General features: G+C 40.0%; 2 protein-coding genes across 3 annotated transcripts; both read left to right on the top strand.

Annotated features, from left to right (window-relative positions):
- Positions 1-3887: 3887 nt before the first annotated feature.
- On the top strand, positions 3888-8051 carry spo11 (SPO11 initiator of meiotic double stranded breaks; the record flags this gene model as incomplete). Its single annotated transcript, XM_080496932.1, has 10 exons — positions 3888-3961; positions 4075-4163; positions 4565-4616; positions 4724-4832; positions 5160-5246; positions 6291-6327; positions 6453-6562; positions 6657-6756; positions 7486-7562; positions 7940-8051. 9 exons carry the CDS (start codon positions 3888-3890, stop codon positions 7497-7499), a joined length of 672 nt encoding a protein of 223 aa, XP_080353058.1. The 3' UTR covers positions 7500-7562; positions 7940-8051.
- On the top strand, positions 8033-16987 carry LOC308130801 (5-aminolevulinate synthase, non-specific, mitochondrial-like). 2 transcript variants are annotated; one of them, XM_080497284.1, is made up of 12 exons: positions 8033-8051; positions 9245-9358; positions 11836-12038; positions 12151-12330; positions 12680-12811; positions 12903-13122; positions 13227-13411; positions 14670-14849; positions 15107-15271; positions 15357-15625; positions 15874-16036; positions 16235-16987. In XM_080497284.1, exons 2-12 carry the CDS (start codon positions 9348-9350, stop codon positions 16393-16395), a joined length of 1869 nt encoding a protein of 622 aa, XP_080353410.1. In that variant the 5' UTR covers positions 8033-8051; positions 9245-9347; the 3' UTR covers positions 16396-16987. The 2 variants fall into 2 exon arrangements, with proteins under 2 accessions (XP_080353410.1, XP_080353411.1); XM_080497285.1 differs by lacking the exons at positions 8033-8051; positions 9245-9358 and adding an exon at positions 10734-10804.
- Positions 16988-21590: the final 4603 nt, after the last annotated feature.

Here is a 21590-nt window from a genome sequence, read left to right as displayed (position 1 = left end):
ACACACAACCATCGTCAGAATTATATTTTTTTAAAAATCACTTCCACATGCTTTGCTGAAACAGTATATATTTGGTTTCTTTCAGACCCAAACCACAGCCAATCAAACCCCCACCCATCCAACTGAACCCACACACAAAAAAGAAACATACATACAGTAGACACACCTTCAGACAAGTAGCAACAAGCTCAGATAGAGGATCTCATTACTGAGAACCACACACCGTGCTAATGTCGATTAAATAAATGTATCTGTATATATGTATATTAGCAGAAAAGGACAACTACTTTTCCACCAGCAAGGCGCGAACAGGCCCACACACATTCCTGAATATTATGATTGGACACACCTTGCAAATGTGCACTGACTTTTATCGTGGAGAGGAAATCTCATCTAACAAGAGTGATATGTAGCCATAACAATACAAGAATAATATGTCAGGGTGTAAGTGGTTTGAATATACTTCTAAGAGTACTGTAGTCAAATCAATACATTATATTTTATGAATTGCCACATGGTTGTGATGCAATACTGTCATAGATTGTCTGTACCAGGACTTCATTTGTTTCTTTCAGACAAAACTTTTTCAATCATTTACTTTGAATAGATGTTTAAAACATGTTGCATGCAAACATCATTAGGTCTATCTCATTGGTTTTCAATGTGTAGGGTAAGCCTTTTTTTTCCCAGGATTATATTTCATATTATTTTTTGGGAAGGAAAAAATCATGATAACAATACACAGGTGGAGTGTTACACTGATGATGGTTTTATTAAAACATACATCCTAGAAATAAACGTATTGCAATTAAAATGAAGTCAGAATGATAAAATACCTATAAATTTTTTTTTTTTTTTTTAAACTGCAATCGTTGTTATTACCACAATGGTCAACTATATATGAAGGCATCTACCTTTGCTTATAATTAGCTATAGACCTTAAAAAGGCTTCAACAATTATGTTGCTGTAAAAACATCAGAAAGCTGTCCAATAGGAAAAAGAAAAGGGCGGGGGGGTAGTACTTGGCAAGCGTAAAAACAAGTGCATTGTGAGATTTGTAAGGTTTACAAGGGGCACAATGTGGTTAAAGCTCTGTGAGGGGGTGGTCATCTTTCAACACCTTGAAAATGTATAGCCTATCCTATGTTAAGTTCTTATATATTGACAAAATGTGATGTCAAACATACATAACAGGAAATGTTCATTTTGATGGATGGACCACTTAAAGTCACCATTGAGTGCAGCATTTGAGTAAATATACTTTTCTTCTGGGGTTAATCTAGACCAGTGTTTCTCAATCTTGGTCCTGGTTGACCCCCTGCCCTGCATGTTTTAGACATTTCCCTTTCCCGGCACACCTGATTCAAATAACCATGTTATCCTTCAACTCTGCAGAAGCCTGATGACAGCCAGTTCATTTCAATCAGGCGCATTGTGGCAGAGAGGAACCCGTAAAACTATGGATCTCAGATATTTTTAAATAATGTATACTCTTTGAGAGTTAGTTTTTTCACCAAATCACTAAATAAATAAAGAGATAAAGAGATGAATAGATTAATAAATAGATAGATAGATAGATGGATAGATGGATAGATAGATAGATAGATAGATAGATAGATAGATAGATAGATAGATAGATAGATAGATAGATAGATAGATAGATAGATAGATAGATAGATAGATAGATAGATAGATAGATAGATAGATAGATACATACATAAAAAAAGGAAAAGGCATTAACTTGAGCAAATCTCGCGAGACTTCGTCTGAAGTTAACACGGGAGCACCATCAGGCCGTTATCACCTTGATGGTTGTGGGGGGTAACAAAAAAGCAAAATGATGGGATCTCATGTGACGCAAATGTTTTCTCAAATTGATAAACTTCGTGATCAGCTGTTGAGTAATGATGAAGTGGTGACAGACGGTCAACGTGTTGAAGAAGAAGTCGGAAAGTAAGTTTACAGCCACTTGTATCCTCTAGCCTCCACCTGGTGGCTAATTGTTAGCTTCTCTTACGCGTCACTAATGCCAAGCCCATTTTATTAAAGATCTGGTAAACCTGGGCATTAAAACAATGGGCTGAGGGGACGGCCAACACATTGTACAACAAGTTTAATCCTACTACTTCAGATGATTTGATAAATGCAGAAAATGTGACTTTTAATTCTCAAACGTGTTAAAAACAAGACACTCTTTGCCTCTTTTCATATTTTTACTATGATGGGATTTTAATTTTAATTTTATTTTAATAACAACAACTGCTTCCATCTGTCTTGTACGCTCCTTTATCTAAGATATAGTCGAGGCAGACATGGAGCCAGTCCATCACAGTGCAAACACACAAAAAGACACACCACATTCACCTCAAGGGAGAATTTAGTTTCACAAATACCTCAAAAGCCTGTCTTTGGACCCTGGAGGACACCCAGACATGCACAGAGAGAACAAACTCCACATAGGAGATGCGCGATGACCGACACCACTGTGCATCTGACAGTATCTGTTTAAATACACAGAAGATTAAGTGTAAAATGAGACAGTCTGGACTTTGTGAAAATGGACAATGAAGTCCAGTGAGTGGTGGTTATCACATTCACCTCACAGCAGGAACATTCCCAGTTCGAAATTGTGTCTAGGAATCTGCACATCTCTCTGTGTGTGCTTGGGTTTCCTTCCACTGGCCAAGTTATATGTCAGGTGCAACTGTCTCTAAAAATGACGTGTGTGTGTGTGTGTGTGTGTGTGTGTGTGTGTGTGTGTGTGTGTGTGTGTGTGTGTGTGTGTGTGTGTGTGTGTGTGTGTGTGTGTGTGTGTGTGTGTGTGTGTGTGTGTGTGTGTGTGTGTGTGTGTGTGTGTGTGTGTGTGTGAGTCTTTCTGTTTTGCTCACTTTATGGGGCGACTTTCTGTCTTTCTGTGTTTGTCCTGTCCAGAGTGCCCACTGTCTTTAATCATTCTCATATGTGATCATAACCAGCTCCTATGACCATTTAGAAGCATAAAATGGCAAAGAAGATGAGTGGTGGAGATATGATCCTTCATGACAGGGCTTTGGGTTGTTTATCTATTCAATTAGACGGATACTCGTGATGATTATCAACACTCCAATCTTTCCAGACAGCACATTGTTTGGTCTGTTTGATGATTCAGTGTCATCCTCACTGAATTTTCATTACCAGCAGGGAAGTTGTGAGCCGCATTGAAAGTGTAATCCTCGGAATAGTGGCCGGTCTGTCTAAAGATCAGGCTCCTTCCCTGGTGCTGCCTAACAGATCCAGCTGGGCCAACGTCAGGTAATTTCATTCAAACACTGCAGTCTTTTTACACACACACACACACACACACACACACACACACACACACACACACACACACTGTGCGTGTCTGTGTGTGATACATTCAAGCCTCTTGATCTTCCAAAGATAAACACAAGTGATGTTGCGTAAAGAAATTAAAAAAACATTTATCTACACAGCTTTTTCGCTTGAGGTCAGGCCACACAAGATGATTAGATTATGGTTTAATTTCCTTAAAGAGGAAATACACACTTTCAGCTCTGTTTGAATTTGTGTAGAGGGTGTTACAAGCAAGCTTCAGGGGCAGCCAGGTAGTTGGGTGGGGGGGGGGGGGGGGGGGGGGTCAAAACTTTTAACTTCAGTTCAGAGAGACTGAAGCTAGAATAACTTCCTGCTGCTTAAAAGATAACTTGAATGATAAGGAACTAAAAAGCACTGCGCCTACACACATAAACGTACATTTGAAAAGGGCTTTAATGTGACTCGGATGTGGAGAAATTATGCTCAGAACAAAGCGGACTGTCTGGTCTTGTTTGGATCAAACTTTGCCACAACTGAAAGCTCGCACCGGCTCAGTCCTTTTATATGCGAGATGAATGAGAAAGGTATGAAGGAGTCTTCTACAGTCAGTCCTGAGGCTATGAGGAATTACAGGTTGCAGGTGGGGTCTGATTTTCAAAGCTCCAAAAAAAAAGAAATGTAGAACACACAATCTGTGTATATTTCTAAAAGAATGCCTTCTCTTGTTTGCTTTCCATTTGAATTAATTCCCGCTTTAGCTTCGACAGCGCCACCGGGCTTCAGATGAGCTCAGGACGCTCTGTCAGCACCATTCGGATCGACTGTCTGTCATCTGTCACTAAATTTGGTGAGAAAACGCACTTGCTTGTTTTTGCATTTTTTTTTTTTCTTTTAATTTTCCGCCTATGCAACATCTTTGGGGTTTTGACAACAGGCATTCCTTTTAATCAAAAAACTTTTACATTTACAGCCACTCATGTGGCTTTCATTTCCATTCATTGTGAACATATGCATAAACTGTAGTAACCACAGTAAAAGTCAGGCTTGGTCTTAGGTGACAAATTGGCAAAGACAGAACATGTTGAAAGAGGCTATTAAAGATTGGTTTACCACATTGATACGAAATGTGTTTCCATTCGTCTTGCAGTTATTTAAAACAGTCGTATAACGCTGCTTAAAGACGGCAACGTGCTTGGATGTTTTAGTGCGGGGAAATTAACTTTTTTATGCTCTCTCTTCTGCTTGAAGCTCAAATTCTCAAACTTCTCTCGGTCATCTACCGCCTTGTGCAGAGCAACTCGTATGCCACAAAAAGGTTGTCGCTGCTGCGTCTCTCACTTAAAAACGTACTGAAGTCGACCTTCTTTTTCCAAAGGGAGGATCCTCTATAAATGTTTGTTTCCACAGAGACATCTACTACAACAATACACAGCTGTTTGGTTCACAGAGAACTGTTGACAGTCTGGTGGATGACCTCTCGTGCATGCTGAGGGTTCCTCGCAGATCACTGCATGTGGTAAGACTGGATTTTCGCGGTGTTGTGAGCAATGGTTTAATTGAGTTTAGTGGCCGTGTAGCAAACATTGAATATTTGCTCCAGATTGTTTCTTCTCCAGGTTCCTCAGATGAAACTTTTTTTTTTTTTTTTTTTTTTTTTTTTATTATTATGGTATTCTGTTTCTGCTCTGCTTCAAATCTCAGGAAACACCTGTGGGGAGAAGTATTTTTTTTTTCCCCGATTGAACAGATGTGTGATTAAAATGTACTTCAAAGTGACAGTGTCAGGGAATATTCATTGTGTGTATTTGTTTATATGTCCATGCCTTGACTTTTGTGTCTCTAGTTAGCCACATCAAAGGGGCTAATCTCTGGTGATCTTTGTTACATGGAGGAAGACGGCACAAGGATCGACTGTCGGTCCAGCTCTGCCGTGAGTTCCTCTAACAACCTTGAACCAACTGCTCTGTCAGCCGGGGGAATGATTTACGTAACTGCAGTGAGAAACATTACATCAACAACAGCTGGATTTATAGTTGTAAGTTAATGGGCTCTGGTGTACTTCCTGAAATATGTAAATACGAGTCGAATCTATGGCAGCCATTCAAGTACTTTTTTTTTTAGGAACATAGCTCAGTGTCACAATTCACTAGTTTGCCTCTGCCTGCTTGTATAACAGAATGTATAACACATGACACTTTCTGTCCATTGAGACTCCGTATGAAAAAGGAAAATTCTGTATAAAGCTACAGCTGAAGGCAGTTTGTTTCTTGATCGCACAGATATAAAGTCCATTGTTTGTCCAAATTAAAGTTACGGGGTGCTGGAGCAGATTTCAGCTGGATTTCTAAGGTTTAAGGGTTTGACTGATCGCCAGATCATCACAGGCGATGCACACTTTTGCCAGATTTCATCTCTCCATAAATATACCTCTGAGGTTGTTTTGTGATGGAACTACCCATAACTGAGAATTTAAGCAGGCATAAGGCAAACCTGTAAACTCTACACACTTGTATTCGAGTTGAGCTAACTTGTCTACGTGTACTTTTAAAGTCCAGTTTAAGTTGTTCATTGCAATCATTTCATTTGTTCAATGATGAGTGTCCCATTAACCTTTTTGCATCATTTTTTTAATTTTAAGGTGTCTTGTGGACCTTTCTTTCAATACAATATAAGTGTTGTTAAACGTAAACAGTATAATGCAGTGATTTTCTTTTTTAGTGTATTTTCTTGCACTCATAAAGCCAAACTATTAAAGCCCACTTGTGTTCCAGACAACCCTTAACGATGGTTTATGACTTATCACAACCGTTAACAGCACATTACCAAGATACCCTTTGTTCTTCTATCATTGACTAAAATGTGTACGACGTCATTATGTTCCCACAGGACAAGTTCTGGTCCACAGAGAACAGTAGTGACGCTAACAGTCAGTAACTCCACCAATGTTTATAGTTTTGTTTTGTTTTGTTTTCAGGCTGTTGCAGTTTCATCCAACGTCGTTGGCATTAAAAGTATCCTCTGTAATGTTTCGCTCAGTCTGTGCGCACCATTTTTTTTTAATGAAGAACTGTATTGGATTGTGGAATATATTTCTGTGTAGTTAAGTGTGACCTTTGTTTTCCTATACAGTGCTCAGATATTGTATCGTCTGCTAAATTTGTAATGATAGTTGAAAAGGATGCAACTTTCCAGAGACTACTGGATGAGGACTTTTGCGCTAAGCTCTCTCCTTGCATCATAATCACAGTGTGTTGTTTTTTTTTTTTTTCCTCCCCTGGCATAAGATTTGTGTGGATCTCGTAAATGTGGCTTGACTCTTAATTATCCGTTTACTCACCAGGGTAAAGGTGTGCCAGATGTGAACAGCAGACTGATGGTTAGAAAACTGTGGGACTCGCTTCACATCCCTACCTTTGCCCTGGTGGACGCTGACCCCTACGGTACACATGAGCAAGTTTAACTCCACCCACCTACTTATCGTATTTCAATACAGTTAACAACACTTGAGCCACCTTTAACTAGAAAACACACATTCGTGCGCGCAGCTGGATTGGAGATCCCACTCGGCCAGCAGACATTAGCACCTGTCCCGGACGTCATGGTGCCCCGTCTGGCCGTTGTTGCTGCTCGGTTTCTGCCAGCAGCCATACCTCTATCCCTTTCCCATCGCATGGCGAGACACATATGTCATGCTTTACTTTGTTGTTAGCGCCGTTACACATTTCGGAGGATAATTGCTCTGGTATGTCAGTGATTGCAGCGCAGCCTCTATCTCTCCCTCCCGATGTTCCCAGGCATTGAGATCATGTGCATCTACAAGTACGGATCAGTGGTGAGTCCCGCCATGCCAGTTATTCCTGCGCGCTGCGTTATCCCGTGCGGCCTGTTCAGTGTCTCCCCGTTAGCAATGTGTAATTATGCCCCTCTTTAAGTTAAAAGCGGGACCAATTACGCATCGAACAATATTCAAACTGACATGGTGTAGAGTAAAGATGCTGTGCGGGTTGTGTGGCACCGTCTCCCGCAACCTCGATGTTTGTGTAATTATCCTCCAGCTCATTAAGCTTATTTTGAACATGTGTCGGGCATAACTGCATTATGAAGGCATCATGTTCGTTGTTGGTGTTTGAGACATTGCATCTGGCGTGTGTGTGTTGTTTTTTCCACAGGCGATGTCGTTTGAGGCCCACAGTCTGACCGTCCCCAGCGTTATGTGGCTAGGCCTCCTCCCCTCTGACCTCCAGAGGTTTGGACTCAGCATTCGCTACTTCCTATTTCCTCCTGCTGCCTCTAATTGGGATTATATTCTCGGGATATTTAGGTTGTTTGTTTTGGTTTCTGTTGCCCTCGCTTTTTTTTTTTTTCCCCCTTCTTTTTTGAGAAACTGCATCGGAGTACATATTAAGTTTTAAGTATACATCCCCTTAAACAAATCTAGGCCAAAAGGGATTTCTGACATACATTTAATTACAGTCCTGTATGTTCCAGTTAAACATACACATGACTTTTCAGTGGGTTTGAGCTGCAGGGAACACATCCATCACCAGTAATGACTATAGGCTGCTGTCATTTTCAGGAAATTAATTTCTTTGTGTATAATAACGTCAGAACGGTGTTCTGCAGGTTGCGCGTTCCCAGTGACGTCCTGATCCCTCTCGGCAAAGGAGATGAGAACAAACTCAGCAGCCTGCTCATGCGGCCGTACGTAACAGATCACCCAGAGTGGCAGAGAGAGGTGAGTGTAAGCGAAGACGAGATTTGGGTAAAAGAGGAATTCCATGTCACGTAAGGTAGAGGCCATGCAATTGGTTTAAACATGAAGGTTTGAAGATGCATGATGAAGACAAACATACTATTTAAAGTCTTTTTGTGTTCTCCTGATTATTCTATATTAGATTTGGAGAGTTTTGTTTTTTTTGTCTCTTTGGTATTTTTTTTTTCTCATCAGTGTGCTGCAACTAAACTAATTAGAGAACTGTGCAGAGAAACAAGAATCTAACACGCATATTCACTCTCAGTGAAATCACTGCTTCAGTTTTCAATTAAAGTTAAAAAAACAAAACAACACTAAGAAGAAGCTGTTAAGCAGATTGAGTGATAAAGGTTTATAAATATTTACTCTGTAATAAGGCGACAGCCTTTTCTGATTTTGTAAACCTAACTTATAAAGTTTGTCATACTGCAGATGCATGAGGAAGAAAAGATCAAGGAAGTATCGATTAACCCTCTTCGAGTAACACATAAGGCGAGATAGCTTTGAATGGTGGGAACAAGATTGAGAATCCACGTGCAGGAAGAAGTTGCAAATCCCACCAAAAGGTCCAGTTTCCTGTTGATTTGAACTGCAAGTGAACCAGTGCAATATTGTGCCACCTGCAAACCTGAATGGGGGGGGAAAAAAAATAAAATATATATATATATATATATATATATATGTGTGTTGCCACTTTGGCCACAACTAACTTTTTACCTCCTCAAGATGTTTTTGTACGTCTGATTATACAACGTGTATTATAAAATATGGATTATTTAAATTTCTGACATAGCGTATTCAAACTGCCACATTGCGTGGAATTTCCACGAAGACCCTGGGGGGAATAAAAAAAACATTCAACCGGATGAAACGTTTGACCTTTAGGCAGGAAATAAGCACTGCTCATTGAACTAATATGAGGAAACGCAAAGAAATTCGAAGCAACGTGGTCACAAATGAAAAAAAGGTGTTCATCCTCTGAGGTGGACTCGCTCTTAACATGTAGCTCCGGTGACGCAGAGTGGGGGAATGTGTGTGAAAAGGCTTGCCAGTACTCGGGACACAGAGTGGGCATTCTGCTGCAGGGGTGACTGTTTAACGTCTGATGATTTACGTCGGTTCGCACGGCTTCCTCCCACACGCCACTTAAACGTGCGTGTTTGCTCTCGTTGCAGATGGAGCTGATGCAGCAGAGTAAGGTCAAAGCTGAAATACAGTCCCTGGCAGCCATTGGCCCCGACTACCTCACTGGCATCTACCTGCCCAACAAGCTGCGTTATGGAGGCTGGGTATGAGAGCAATGCTGCCTCTTAGTGGAGAAACGAGAGAAGTGAGCCCAAGTACTGCTCAAAGACTGAAGAATGTTTCCTTCTATTCTTGCTTTTGTTGCTTTTATATATGCTCCACTCAAACACACATGTTCAGTCTATTTCTTTCCAATGCTCTTCATTCAAAATGTCAGTAAAGATTTAACAGGCAGGTTTCGTTAGTGTTCACTACTGTTGCTTCGCAGCAAGTTGATCCCCCATTAGGTTCTGGGCTTTGGGTTCTTATGAGGGTTCTCCTTTTTCATTCTTGAAATGTCTCCACCTAACCATTTGTTCCCCGTCCAGAACGACTCGTTCAGGGTACAACCTGCCTCAGTTCATACTTGAGTGTGATCATATCCACCAGCACGTACAAATGAAGTGTTCCTCTGCTTTTCTTAATATGATCTGTTCTCGATCTCTTGTGAATAGTGCACAATAAACTGAAAAGTGGTATTGTTGTGTGCTTTATTTTGGCAATTTATTACAGACACCTTTGAACACGTGTCCTTGCTTTGTCAGTCAGACATGATGCTGGACTACAGTGTTGTCTACACTATTCATTTATTTACATTGATGTTTATTTGGGTCTATAACCTTGATGCAGTGCATTTGAAACATTTTAGTGTTTTAATATTTACCCTACCCAAAACCTAAACATTTAGATTGTTCAGATGAAAGATTTCAGAGTACATGTGAAAAATCTGCCTTGTTATAAAAAAAAATATCTTGCTGTTTTATTAAATAAATACTGCGTTTTGTAAAGAGTTGAACTCGGCCTATTTAAATATAAACTGATTATATAGCTCTGAAATGCAATAATTTCAGAAGTAGCTACTAAAACTTGACACGAATGTTGTGGAGTTATTCAGCACTAGAGCCAAGTGGTGGTTGGAGTTTTCTTACTCAATCAATATGTTTAGTGTATTGTTGTAATAGCTTCTATCGCTTATAATAAATACCGGTAGTAGTAGTCCTACATGGAGCAGTCTAAAGTAAATCAAGTCTAAATGTATTTATATTCAACAGAGACGAAGAAAGGTGTTTTGTAGCACTAAAGCAGCTGCGCATCTTAAGTGACAAGCTTTGTATTAGTTTTGGTGAAAATGTTTAATAAAGATACATTTAAAAAAAAAAAAAATCATCTTTGGACTAAAACAACCAGATCATTGAACTGCTGTGGTCCTTCTGAGCTTAAATGTCGCTGCATGAAACTGAGCCGAGTTTGACAGACCAGGGCCAGCTGCACATGGCGGTTCAATGCACGCACGTACGCGCTGACGCAGCTCCGCGCGCTGCTTGACGTCACTGTGTGTTATGTAGGAGGGCGTGACTGTGATTGCGCAACCACTACTACGGCCGCTGCATAACTGTCCGCTTTATTAATTTCTCTGAAGAGCCTCAATTCAACTAAACAGAACGAACCAGGTGCGTGCAATTATCTTGACAATAACGGAAACACTTTGTTGAATACAAATTCATCCTGTTAATTAGTTTTGTTGTTTGTTTTTCACCACAAATGTTGATAAAAATTTGATTTTTTTTATTTTTTTTTGGTTTCCGTGTAAATTACTTAGAATTAAAATTGTATTGTCCAAACTGGTATATAAAGAAAATATAAACAAGTTTTACTACTTTTCAAAACTTTGAATACTTTTATTTTCAACTCTATTTTTAATATAGCAGATGGAATTCTGTGAAAGCCCTATATTTGCGAGTGAACTATGACTATTAATTGTGTGTATATTCGAGTATATTATCTATCCAGTCAGTGCTCATCTAGTTAAGGGTGTCAAGTTCAAGGTCGATTAATTCAAAGATTTACATTCTTAGAAATATTCATTTTCACCAACACTCTCCAGGGTGCTGCTTTCTTATTTTCTAGCATATGTAAAGATCAGGACTCAAGAGACGTATGTATCTGTTACATCTGAGCAGCAGCCAGATGGCTCTTCTTCCTCTCCTTGATGAGACTATTCAGTAATAGTAGTAACAAGACAGGTCCTTGAGAGGCCTTCCCTTTTTTCCATTTGTCAAGGACAGCTGACTACAAAGTGAATGGAAGTAGTCTCTTGGGCTTTATACATAACATCCTTTCCTCTGGTCTCAGTAGTCTTAGGGGAGTGTACTGTCATGTTTCGTAAGGCGTTTTTCCTCTGCATTATCAGACTGGACTGGGATGTGTTCAGGTAAATTACCAATACAACTAAAAGTAGATAAAAATGTTGTTGTTTTTTAGAAGCTTGAAATAATATGTTACCTAGGATGTTCTCTTTGTTTTTGTTTTTTTTTGTTGTTTTTTTTTTTTTTGGGGGGGGGGGGGTGACACTTGACAAGGGCAGATATTATTGCAGTGTCTCCTCTTATTTACATTTGTAAAAGATATATAATGTATGTGCTACAGTTTGCATGAAAGTGTACTGGAGAATTTCTCAAATTTCTTTCTTTCTATCCATTAGATCTCTTTCCTACATGGATGCAGTGATCCGTCGGTGTCCCTTCCTTACTGCTGCCCCAGGTGTTTTCCTCCACCTGGCTGGAAAGAAATCACTGGTGAACTATGCCCAAAGGTGCCCTATGATGATGGGCCTGGCCTCCAGACCACCGGCCAGACCTGTGTCTTCCTCTACTTTTGCATCCAAAGACACATTGAGGAATGACGGTAAGGCAAATATTAAAATACAAAAAACTTTGAGTGATTTAATGGCTTAATAATACAGTTAAAGTGGATTTCAGAGCAAAAAGAAAAGTTTTGGGATTTTTATGTTCTGTAGATTCAAAGCAAAAAGTCAAGTTGCCCCCTGGCCATGCCCCTCCGCTTGCGGGTGGCCAGACTATAGGCTCCAAATGCCCCTTCCTGGCAGCTGAGATGGTTCAAAAAAACAACAACGTAGTAAAAGAGGTCCGGATGGAGCTGCAGGAGGACGACCAGGACGTGCACTCTTACCACACAGGTACAACAGTCACACAGACGTACATGTAATCGTATACCCAGTGCTTAGTTATGGAAAGTGAAATGGCGTTGGTCACTTCTACGCAGCCAAATTGTGACCAAGCATTTCTACCATGCGACATATTGGAATATCTATATTTTTAGGAAAATGACAATTTGTCTTGTATTTACTATTATAATTAGACAGTTTACTGTTTACCACTGAAATGTGGTTCAAATTTCTTTCCACTTGACAAAAAAAAACCTCTGAAATCAATCTTGCAATCAATTTTGGAAATGCAGGCTACACTCTGGTGATATTTAAAGCACACTGGCTTTGAGGTTATTTTCAATGCTGTATTGTGTGACAGGAAAAATGGCTGTGGATTTATCGGTTGAAGATCTGGTTGGGACACAAAAGGCCAACAATGGTGCAACAGAAAAGCTTATTAAATCCATATCGTCCAAAGCGTCCCACTTGCTCAACGATAATCTACCTGAAGGTAAACCGAAGTCTCCCCTACGGAACACCGGCCCTCATCCGAAACGCAGATGAGATTGTAAAAACCTTTATCCGTTCTTTTATTCTCTCAGTTTCCACTTTCAAGTACGACAATTTTTTTGAAAAGAAAATTGAAAGCAAGAAAGCCGACCACACATACAGGGTTTTCAAGACTGTGAATCGCAGTGCCACCTCGTTCCCCATGGCAGACGACTACTCACAGTCTCTGCATTCGAAGAAAAACGTGTCCGTGTGGTGCAGCAACGACTACCTCGGCATGAGCCGCCACCCCAAAGTCACCCAGACAATCATGTGAGTAGACACAATGATCAAAGTAACTGAAAAGAAAATAGGCTCTAAACAGGTACTTTGGAGGAAAGAAAAAAAACAAAACTATTTTTATTTTCTGTTTTAAGCGAGACTGTGTGTAAGCATGGTGCTGGTGCAGGAGGCACGAGGAACATTTCGGGAACCAGCAAATTCCACGTGGAACTTGAACACGAACTGGCTGATCTGCATGGAAAAGACGCCGCCCTGCTGTTCACCTCCTGCTTTGTGGCCAATGACTCCACATTGTTTACTTTGTCAAAAATGCTTCCAGGTATTTACATTTAAGTTTCGTATAACTGTGACACATTTCCTAAAAGGACTTTTTTTTTTTTTTTTTTTTTTTGCTTTGATGCAACATTCCTCATATATCCTCCTCTACTTTTTGTCCTACTTTTTTTTTTTTTTTTTTGTCAAATATTTTTATTGGTTTTTACATTGGGAGGTACAGACACATGTAAAAACATACCAGATGTACAACAATGGTCATCTCTCAATGTAATTAAACTCGCTACAGTAAAACGTAATATAAAACCAAGGTGCATTGGAGAGCAATTCTCCCTTCCCGAACAAAATAAATCATTCACTCGCAGCATTCACACCACAATACGAGACAAGACAAGACAAGACAAGACAAGGACTCAAGGGTTAAAGATAATCACAATGAAAAAATTATGTAAATAATTAAATATTAATTAAAAATAAATAAATAATAATAATAAAAACAAAACAAACAAAACAAACAAACAAAAAACTAAACAAAACAACAACAACAATAATAACAACATGATAAAATAATAAACTAAAATAAATAAAGAATTAACAACTCAGCTTATTGTGTTTCAGCTTCAATGTGCAAGGTGTCTATATGCAGTAGAACGGGTTGCCAGAGTTTATAAAAGGCCTGTAGGGAACCGTTCAGGGAGAATCTGATTTTCTCAAGTCTCACGCATCGCAAAATCTCTTGAATCCATCTATTATGTGTAGGTGGGGATGAGTGCGTCCATTTCAGGAGGATAAGCCTCCTTGCAAGCAAGGTAGTGAATGCAATAATTTATTGTGAGGTTTTCGACCAACCAAATGATGGGGGTAATCCAAAAAGAGCGACAAGGGGGTCAAAATTAACTGCACGACCAAGGACCGTCGTCAACGTATCGAAAATAGTACGCCAAAATTCAAAAAGTTTGGGGCACGACCAAAATATGTGCATGTGATCCGCTGGTCCGAGATTACATCTGTTACAAGAGTCCGCTCTGTCTGGGTAGATCTTAGCTAACCGTGCATTAGTGAAGTGGCTCCTGTGCAAAATCTTGCACTGTAGGAGTTTGTGTCTAGCACATATTGAGGATGTGTGAACTAGATTAAGGATACGGCCCCATTGTTCATCAGATATAGATATTTGGAGGTCTCGATCCCAAACAACTCTCAGGGAGTTAAGGGAGGTTGGGTTCATTCTAAAAACAGCATCCTACTTTTTTTTTTTTTATCTATTTAAGCACTGACATGTCCCGTATTGTTTATTCCTCTTCTAGGTTGTGAAATCTACTCTGATGCAGGCAATCATGCCTCAATGATTCAGGGCATAAGAAACAGCGGGGCCAAGAAGTTTATTTTCCGTCACAATGACGTCAGCCACCTCCGAGAGCTGCTTGAGAAATCTGACCCTTCCACTCCAAAGATCGTTGCCTTTGAAACTGTGCATTCAATGGACGGTGAGTACGCATGCAGGCCTCTTATGATGGTGCTGTATTCTTTTTTATTTTTTTTTTTAGAAAAGGTTGGATATTTAAATGGTTTGTGTCATGTTTTATTAAGGGATGTGTTCCAGTAAGTTGAGGATTGCCAACATTTTGTGTGGTTGTCTTTGTAAATTGATTAAAATGAAATACCCTAGCTTTTTATGAAATCCCCATTTTTATATCCCAGTACATAGTTCAAATGGTCTGATGAGGTTCCGCGCTCTCTCCAGGGGCCGTGTGTCCACTTGAGGAGATGTGTGACGTTGCCCACAAGTTTGGTGCCATTACGTTTGTGGACGAGGTTCACGCTGTGGGTCTGTATGGGCCCAGAGGAGGAGGCATCGGAGACCGAGATAAAGTCATGAATAAAATGGACATCATCTCTGGTACTCTTGGTAAGTGGAAGCATAGCTAATGAGGAATTACATTTCACAACCCCGTCCCCCCCGACCTTCGTTTATCACGAGGCTCTGATTCCAGGTAAGGCGTTCGGCTGCGTGGGAGGCTACGTCGCCAGCACCAAAGCGCTGGTGGACACGGTGCGCTCCTACGCTGCCGGCTTCATATTCACCACCTCGCTGCCCCCCATGCTGCTGGCGGGGGCCAAGGAGTCCATCAAGGTCTTGAAAAGTGAAGAAGGCCAGATGCTCAGGAGGAAACATCAGAGGAGCGTCAAACTGCTGCGACAGATGCTGATGGACTCCGGCCTCCCCGTGGTCCACTGTCCAAGCCACATCATCCCTGTCCAAGTAAGAGCTTTAACTATTTAGCAATTCAAATGCCATTATTATTTTCCATCTACAGACAGTGCCATACTTGTGGAAAAAAGTATTATTTTATGCAACAAAAAAAAAAAAGTGTCATGAGTTCTGTGAATCATTGCGTTCTCTTTTTAATTCACATTTTTACAATGTGCCATAACATTTGTGGATCATGGGATTGTGAACGGTCTGGTGACTTCTGTGCATCTGACATATACACCACACATGTCTGGTAGGTTTCAGATGCAGAGAAAAACAGCGAGATCTGTGACATCATGATGTCTCGGTACAACATCTACGTTCAAGCGATCAACTACCCCACCGTGGCAAAAGGACAGGAGCTGCTGCGCATCGCCCCCACGCCACACCACTCCCCCCAGATGATGGCCTACTTTGTTGGTATGGCCACTTTAAATTCAATTAGGTGATCATGTTGTCGCCTATGCTTGTATCCGCTTCATTAGTAATGCTTAAAAAAAGTGGTAATATGATTCGGTTACATTTCCCCGCTGGTCAAAAGAAGGCTAGATTTTTTTTGGAAAGTTTGAGAAAAGAGAGGAGTTCTGACCATGTTTGTACGCTGCCGTGTCTCCACAGATCGGCTGGTGAAGACGTGGACGGAGGTGGGTTTGGAGCTGAGACCGCACTCCTCGGCCGAGTGTAACTTCTGCCAGCAGCCGCTTCACTTTGAGCTGATGAGCGAGAGGGAAAAGTCCTACTTCAAAGGCCTCAGTCACATGCTGTCAGCTGTGGCCTGACAACATGTAAAACATTAATATTGTATTTAATTATCTATTCTAATCAGAGGTGTCAGGTGTCATTATTCTTTTTGTGGATTCATTTAGTAAAACCTTGGATTTTACATTAATTTACTGCTTTCACATGCACGTGTGAAAACAGTAAAATGTGATTTTTAATGAAGCTTTAAGTTAAAACTATTTAAAAAAAATGTTTTACACTGCTCATATATAGAGACACAGGTAGTTTCTAAGTTAATGATCAGTACACAGTCGTGAAAGGTACATTTTGTTATAATGGACTTTATAGTGTTTGAAAAGTTTCAAACAGCGACATACACAATCAGTGTATGAAATATTACAATCATATCTGCAATGTTCAAATTGTTAAATTATCACGATTCATTTCCAGCAAGTAAAAGTTGATGGTTTTGACCAAACCACAAAAAAAATAAAGATAAAAAGAAAAGGGAATTAATTAATGTTTAAGAAATGGTCAAACATACAAACTGAAACAAGTCAACCATATTTCTTTGCTAGAAATGTTTCAGTGTTTTCTAGTATTTTTAGGATACAATTGATTATAAAAGGAAATTAACCATAGAACTGCTCAGATGTGTTGAAAGATCTTTGCTGTTTTTCACTGATTGATGGTTTCATATCCTCTTTGTTGCTGAAACTTTACTGTAATAACCAAAGTGTTTTGTTTGACTATTTGTCAGGATGACAATGAATCAGGTGGCGTCTTCAATCTGTTGGTTTTATAAAAACAAAAACAAAAAATGTGTGTGTGATTGTGCCAGCATGTTATCACGTTTTGGAAAATTGCTTCTGCTGCTTCATTATTTGGCCCTACGAACCTGAACTGCTCCATCTGTGTAAATGTTCTACACTTTTTGTTCACATGATGCCTCATATATCAATATCCTCGCTTTCCATGTTTTAATCAGTTCTGTGCCATTGCTGTCACTCTGACCACGTCTGAGCCAAACAGTTTTGGAATCCATCTAATAGCACGTTTATTTTGGTTTCATCTGACCAAAAAAAAAAAAAATTCTGCTGCTAATTTTTCCACTTCTTTTCATGTCCTTTTGGCAACATTCAGTATGACAGTTTTGGGCCGTTTTGTCAGTAATTATACTCATCTTGGCTTTTTGCTCAATCTCATCCAGTGTCTTGTCTAATCAGTCACCAAATAGTGACCACAGTGTAGACCGTCCTTTTCAGCCAAGCTCTGCGCACATTTCCATCTGTTTGCATTGCATGTTGGGGGAAATGACAGATTTCTTTATGGGCAGCCGTTTCTGTTTCTAAAAATGGTTCTGCAGGCTATTTATTTTAGTTTTGCAGTAATTGAATATACGCTGATGTCCATAAACAAGGTGCTTCTATATCTTATAGATATAGAAGCCAAATATATATATCAACCTTCACACATTTTCCTCACAGCCTTAGAATTTGCACAGAACACAATTTAGATTTCACAAGCTGAACCACTTTATATGATTATGGCTAGTTGGTGCATGTTTGCAACAAATCAGTGGCACATACAATGAAATATAAAGTCTCATAATCATGAATACTGTGCAACCATGTAATTTATCATATATTATGAAATATATATATGTATTATTCTATATATTTTTCTCATTGAGATAATTGGTGCTGTCTTGTATTCCTGGATCATATTTCATGTGTGCCAAACATCACATGTCATACTGTAGAACATGAGTATTTTTTTTACTATCTCAGAAGTCACTTTTGCTGCAATGTCTTACAAATTTAGCAACAAATAAACTGCAAAATAATTGTTTGTAAAGGATGTTTTTCACACCTCAAAAACATGTTCCTTTGTGTTGGTGTACAAATGAAAAACAAACAAAAAAATGTGAATCAGTGGTGTATCTAAAAGTGCCGTTCATGTAAGCTTAAGGGCAGATTTTTGCACATGTGGTTTATTCATTCATGAAATGCACTGTGTAAAACTCCACGTTTGGCCACACGGGGTCGCACTGGCCCTCCTCTTTGCTTTATGTGAGGCTGTGACATCAGACGCCTCCTCCCATTGCAGATGACTCATGTGGCGCAGCAGCTTTCATGACGGACCACTAGAGGGTATCAGCAGAAAACAGGATATTGTGTTTCCAATCCAGATAACATGGGAGATCAGTTTTCTTGTGATAAAATGCACCATACACCCTCCCATGTGCTCGCAGTGTGCGTCAGTGTAGCACAACTTCAAGATCAGAAATGCAGATGTTGAAAATAAACTGAGTTATCTGCTCTCATCGCCGAGGACTGGTTATTTCACGTGCCTTTCACTGTATATAAAGCCATGTGGACATGTATTTCACCTCATACTACTAACACCGCCATGCTTTTAGACGCACTGATTAAATTAGTGCGTGCCTTTTACTCCCACATGCAGAGAAACATCAATGAAGAGGAAGCTCTCCTCCCATCTGTCTCATCTCCGAATTCATCCCACTGTACATCTGCACATGACAGGAGTGTGTTTGTGTATCCACCGAGCACACGTGAAAGCCCTTAAAGCAGCACTTGACATGCAAAAACCTGGGATTCTGAAAATCAAAGCCGTTTCCTCTCTTTGCTCTGGGAGAGATGAGCTCACGTTTGGAGCACATTATGTAACTCAAGTGTTTGTGGAAGTGGAGCAGTGAGGTGATGGATGCGATCGTGCAAGATAGACTATATCCAAACACAATCCTTTATTATCATTTAGATTCAGATTTTTTTATTATTATTTTTTGCTGAATTTGAGCAAGTTTCCAATTTATCGAGATATATTTCATAGAGCTTAATTTGAAATTTTAACACGTTTTTTTCTCTCCTATGAATAAATAAAATCCTACTGTAAAATCGTTAAGATGCATAACAGGCTGTTGTGTTATTTGTCATTATTCACTCCTTTTTGCATTGTTTCGCCTCATTATCATACATTATCCACCCTTCATTTGCAAATGCAGCTGCGTTAGCTTCTTAATACAAGCAGTTTGAAGGCAGGTGAATTCACTTCTTCACCCCCTGGAGGAGAATGAAATGAAGCAACATACCGGTATGTGTGGGCATGTGAAGGGCCACAGTCAGTGTGTGAACATGTGTGTATCTGTTTTTGGTTTTTTTTTCTTCTTCTTTTCTCTCTAGCTCTCTCTTGAATTCATGTGCACGTTTCTGTGGCAGGCAGGTGCTGAAATGGTGGTGCAGAGTAGTGTGGCAATGATATGGAGCCTGATCAGGTTATAGCTGCAAGCGTGTGTGTGTGTGTGTGTGTGTGTGTGTGTGTGTGTGTGTGTGTGTGTGTGTGTGTGTGTGTGTGTGTGTGTGTGTGTGTGTGTGTGTGTGTGTGTGTGTGTGTGCGTGCGTGCGTGCGTGTGTGTGTGTGTGCGTGTGTGTGGTGTGTGTGCGTGTGAGTGTAGGTTTTAGCTCCATTCCTCATTCTGTGTTAATCCCAATGCCCTGCACATCTGTGTCTCCCCCACTCACGTGTGCAGACAGATGAGCTGCATGGCTGGATTCCCACTGCACGCATCTCTCTCTCTCTCTCTCTCTCTCTCTCTCTCTCTCTCTCTCTCTCTCTCTCTCTCTCTCTCTCTCCTTTCTCTGGATTATTACACACATCAGTAACAAGCTATGGGAATGCTGTTGTGAGAAAAGACACTCAATTTCCTTGTGCCGTCAGCATGCAGAAGAGTTTTGGAGGAAGCAGAGAGGGTCGGAGGGCTTGTTTTTACACTTCACCTCAGAAATAAAATGAAAATTGAGGAAGAGAGCAGTTTCAGGGGCGTGTCAAATCTGATTAAGGGCCGTATCATGATCAAAGATAACATACTTCCGTAATGAAGTACGTTAGTGAAAGAAGGAAGAGAGTCGTTTCCATCATCTGGATGCAGTTCATTTGTGCTTCAGTGTGCACGTTTGTGGGTTTTAGAGTAAATATATTGCATATGTGTTCTTGTTTAATGAGCCAAGATGTACACCGGGGTCTTTCCCCAGAAACATGTTCAAAGGTAACAGGTGGTGTTATATCAAATTATGCAGTTGAAACTCATACTCGTGTGTGGTGCTGAATAAAAAGCAGTATATAAATCATGTGTTTTAGAGAGAGGGAGGGGTGTTTTGATGCAACACTGGAATAATTGCATATGATTATGAGGGGTGTATATAAATCACACGACACTTTTCATCTGTGATGCTCCCCTCAATGTTCTTCAGTGTTATGATTCTATTGTTAAGTCTGATGATTAAGTTGCTTTCTCGTGCAAATATTGCATGAAATTTAATATAATAGTTGTAATAAACACGATGCATGTCCACCCACCGTTTTATAAATGCATCATTTTGCGTAAATCACTGGCACAAGAGCTTTCATCCATCCACCCACCGCTATATCCCGAATTATGCTTGCTTGGACCCAGTTTGGCTGCATGTGGGAATGAGCAGGGTCAGATTAACAAGTAAAAGTGAAGTAAATGAAACCCATTCGCTATTTATTTTTGCTATAAAAGTTGTACAGTCTTTTGCTGGTGTCCTTGGAAACGATGCCAAACCCCAAGTTCCTCCCAGAGGCATCAAGCGCCTTGCATAGCAGCTGCCAGTGCTGTGTAAGTGTGTATGAATGAATATGAATGTGTGACTGTAAATTAACAGTGTATAGGGCCGGGAGAATACCAAATTGGTGAAGAAAAAAAATGCACAAAATGAGCAAAGTGCATTCAAAATTGACAAAGTTTTACAAAAAAAAAATTCAAATGAGCTCTTTTAAATGTTGAGCATGGCACCGAATGACAAACCTAAAAAGACAAGTGATAAACTTATTTTTACACCAAAGAAAAGTGTACGCGATGCGTGCAAAATGAGAGATTGTATTCTATTTTGAAGAAGGCTGCTTTAATCTGTCTTCTTCTTTACCCTGTAGAAATATTACCAGACAGAAGATGATGAGAACTTTTCCCACAATGTGAACATAAATAAGCGGAACTTAAGTTATTGGGGGTTTTTTTCCCAAGAAGGGGGAAATTAATCGAACATTGCTTTAGAGGCCAAACTTTTAGTGACATCCCTGCTATGACTTTAAAATTGCACAGATCTAACTCCTCCCTCTTGAGTTGCTCTGCTGTCAAGTTAAAAAAAAAAAAAAAAAAAAAAAAGCCTCCCATGCATCTGAATGGCAGAAGGAGAACGCGCATGGACCCTGG

Source organism: Blennius ocellaris, assembly GCF_963422515.1.
Source record: "Blennius ocellaris genome assembly, chromosome: 5".
Taxonomy (NCBI): Eukaryota; Metazoa; Chordata; class Actinopteri; order Blenniiformes; family Blenniidae; genus Blennius; species Blennius ocellaris.
The sequence above is the reverse complement of the archived record's forward strand: the minus strand, read 5'-3'. Positions and strand labels throughout refer to the sequence as shown.

Bases quoted from the DNA above. Each gene is read 5' to 3' on its own strand.
- LOC308130801 (XM_080497284.1), top strand. The intron at 12,039-12,150 runs GTAAGGCAAATA...TATGTTCTGTAG, and splicing joins AGACACATTGAGGAATGACG to ATTCAAAGCAAAAAGTCAAG. The intron at 13,123-13,226 runs GTGAGTAGACAC...TTCTGTTTTAAG, and splicing joins AAAGTCACCCAGACAATCAT to CGAGACTGTGTGTAAGCATG.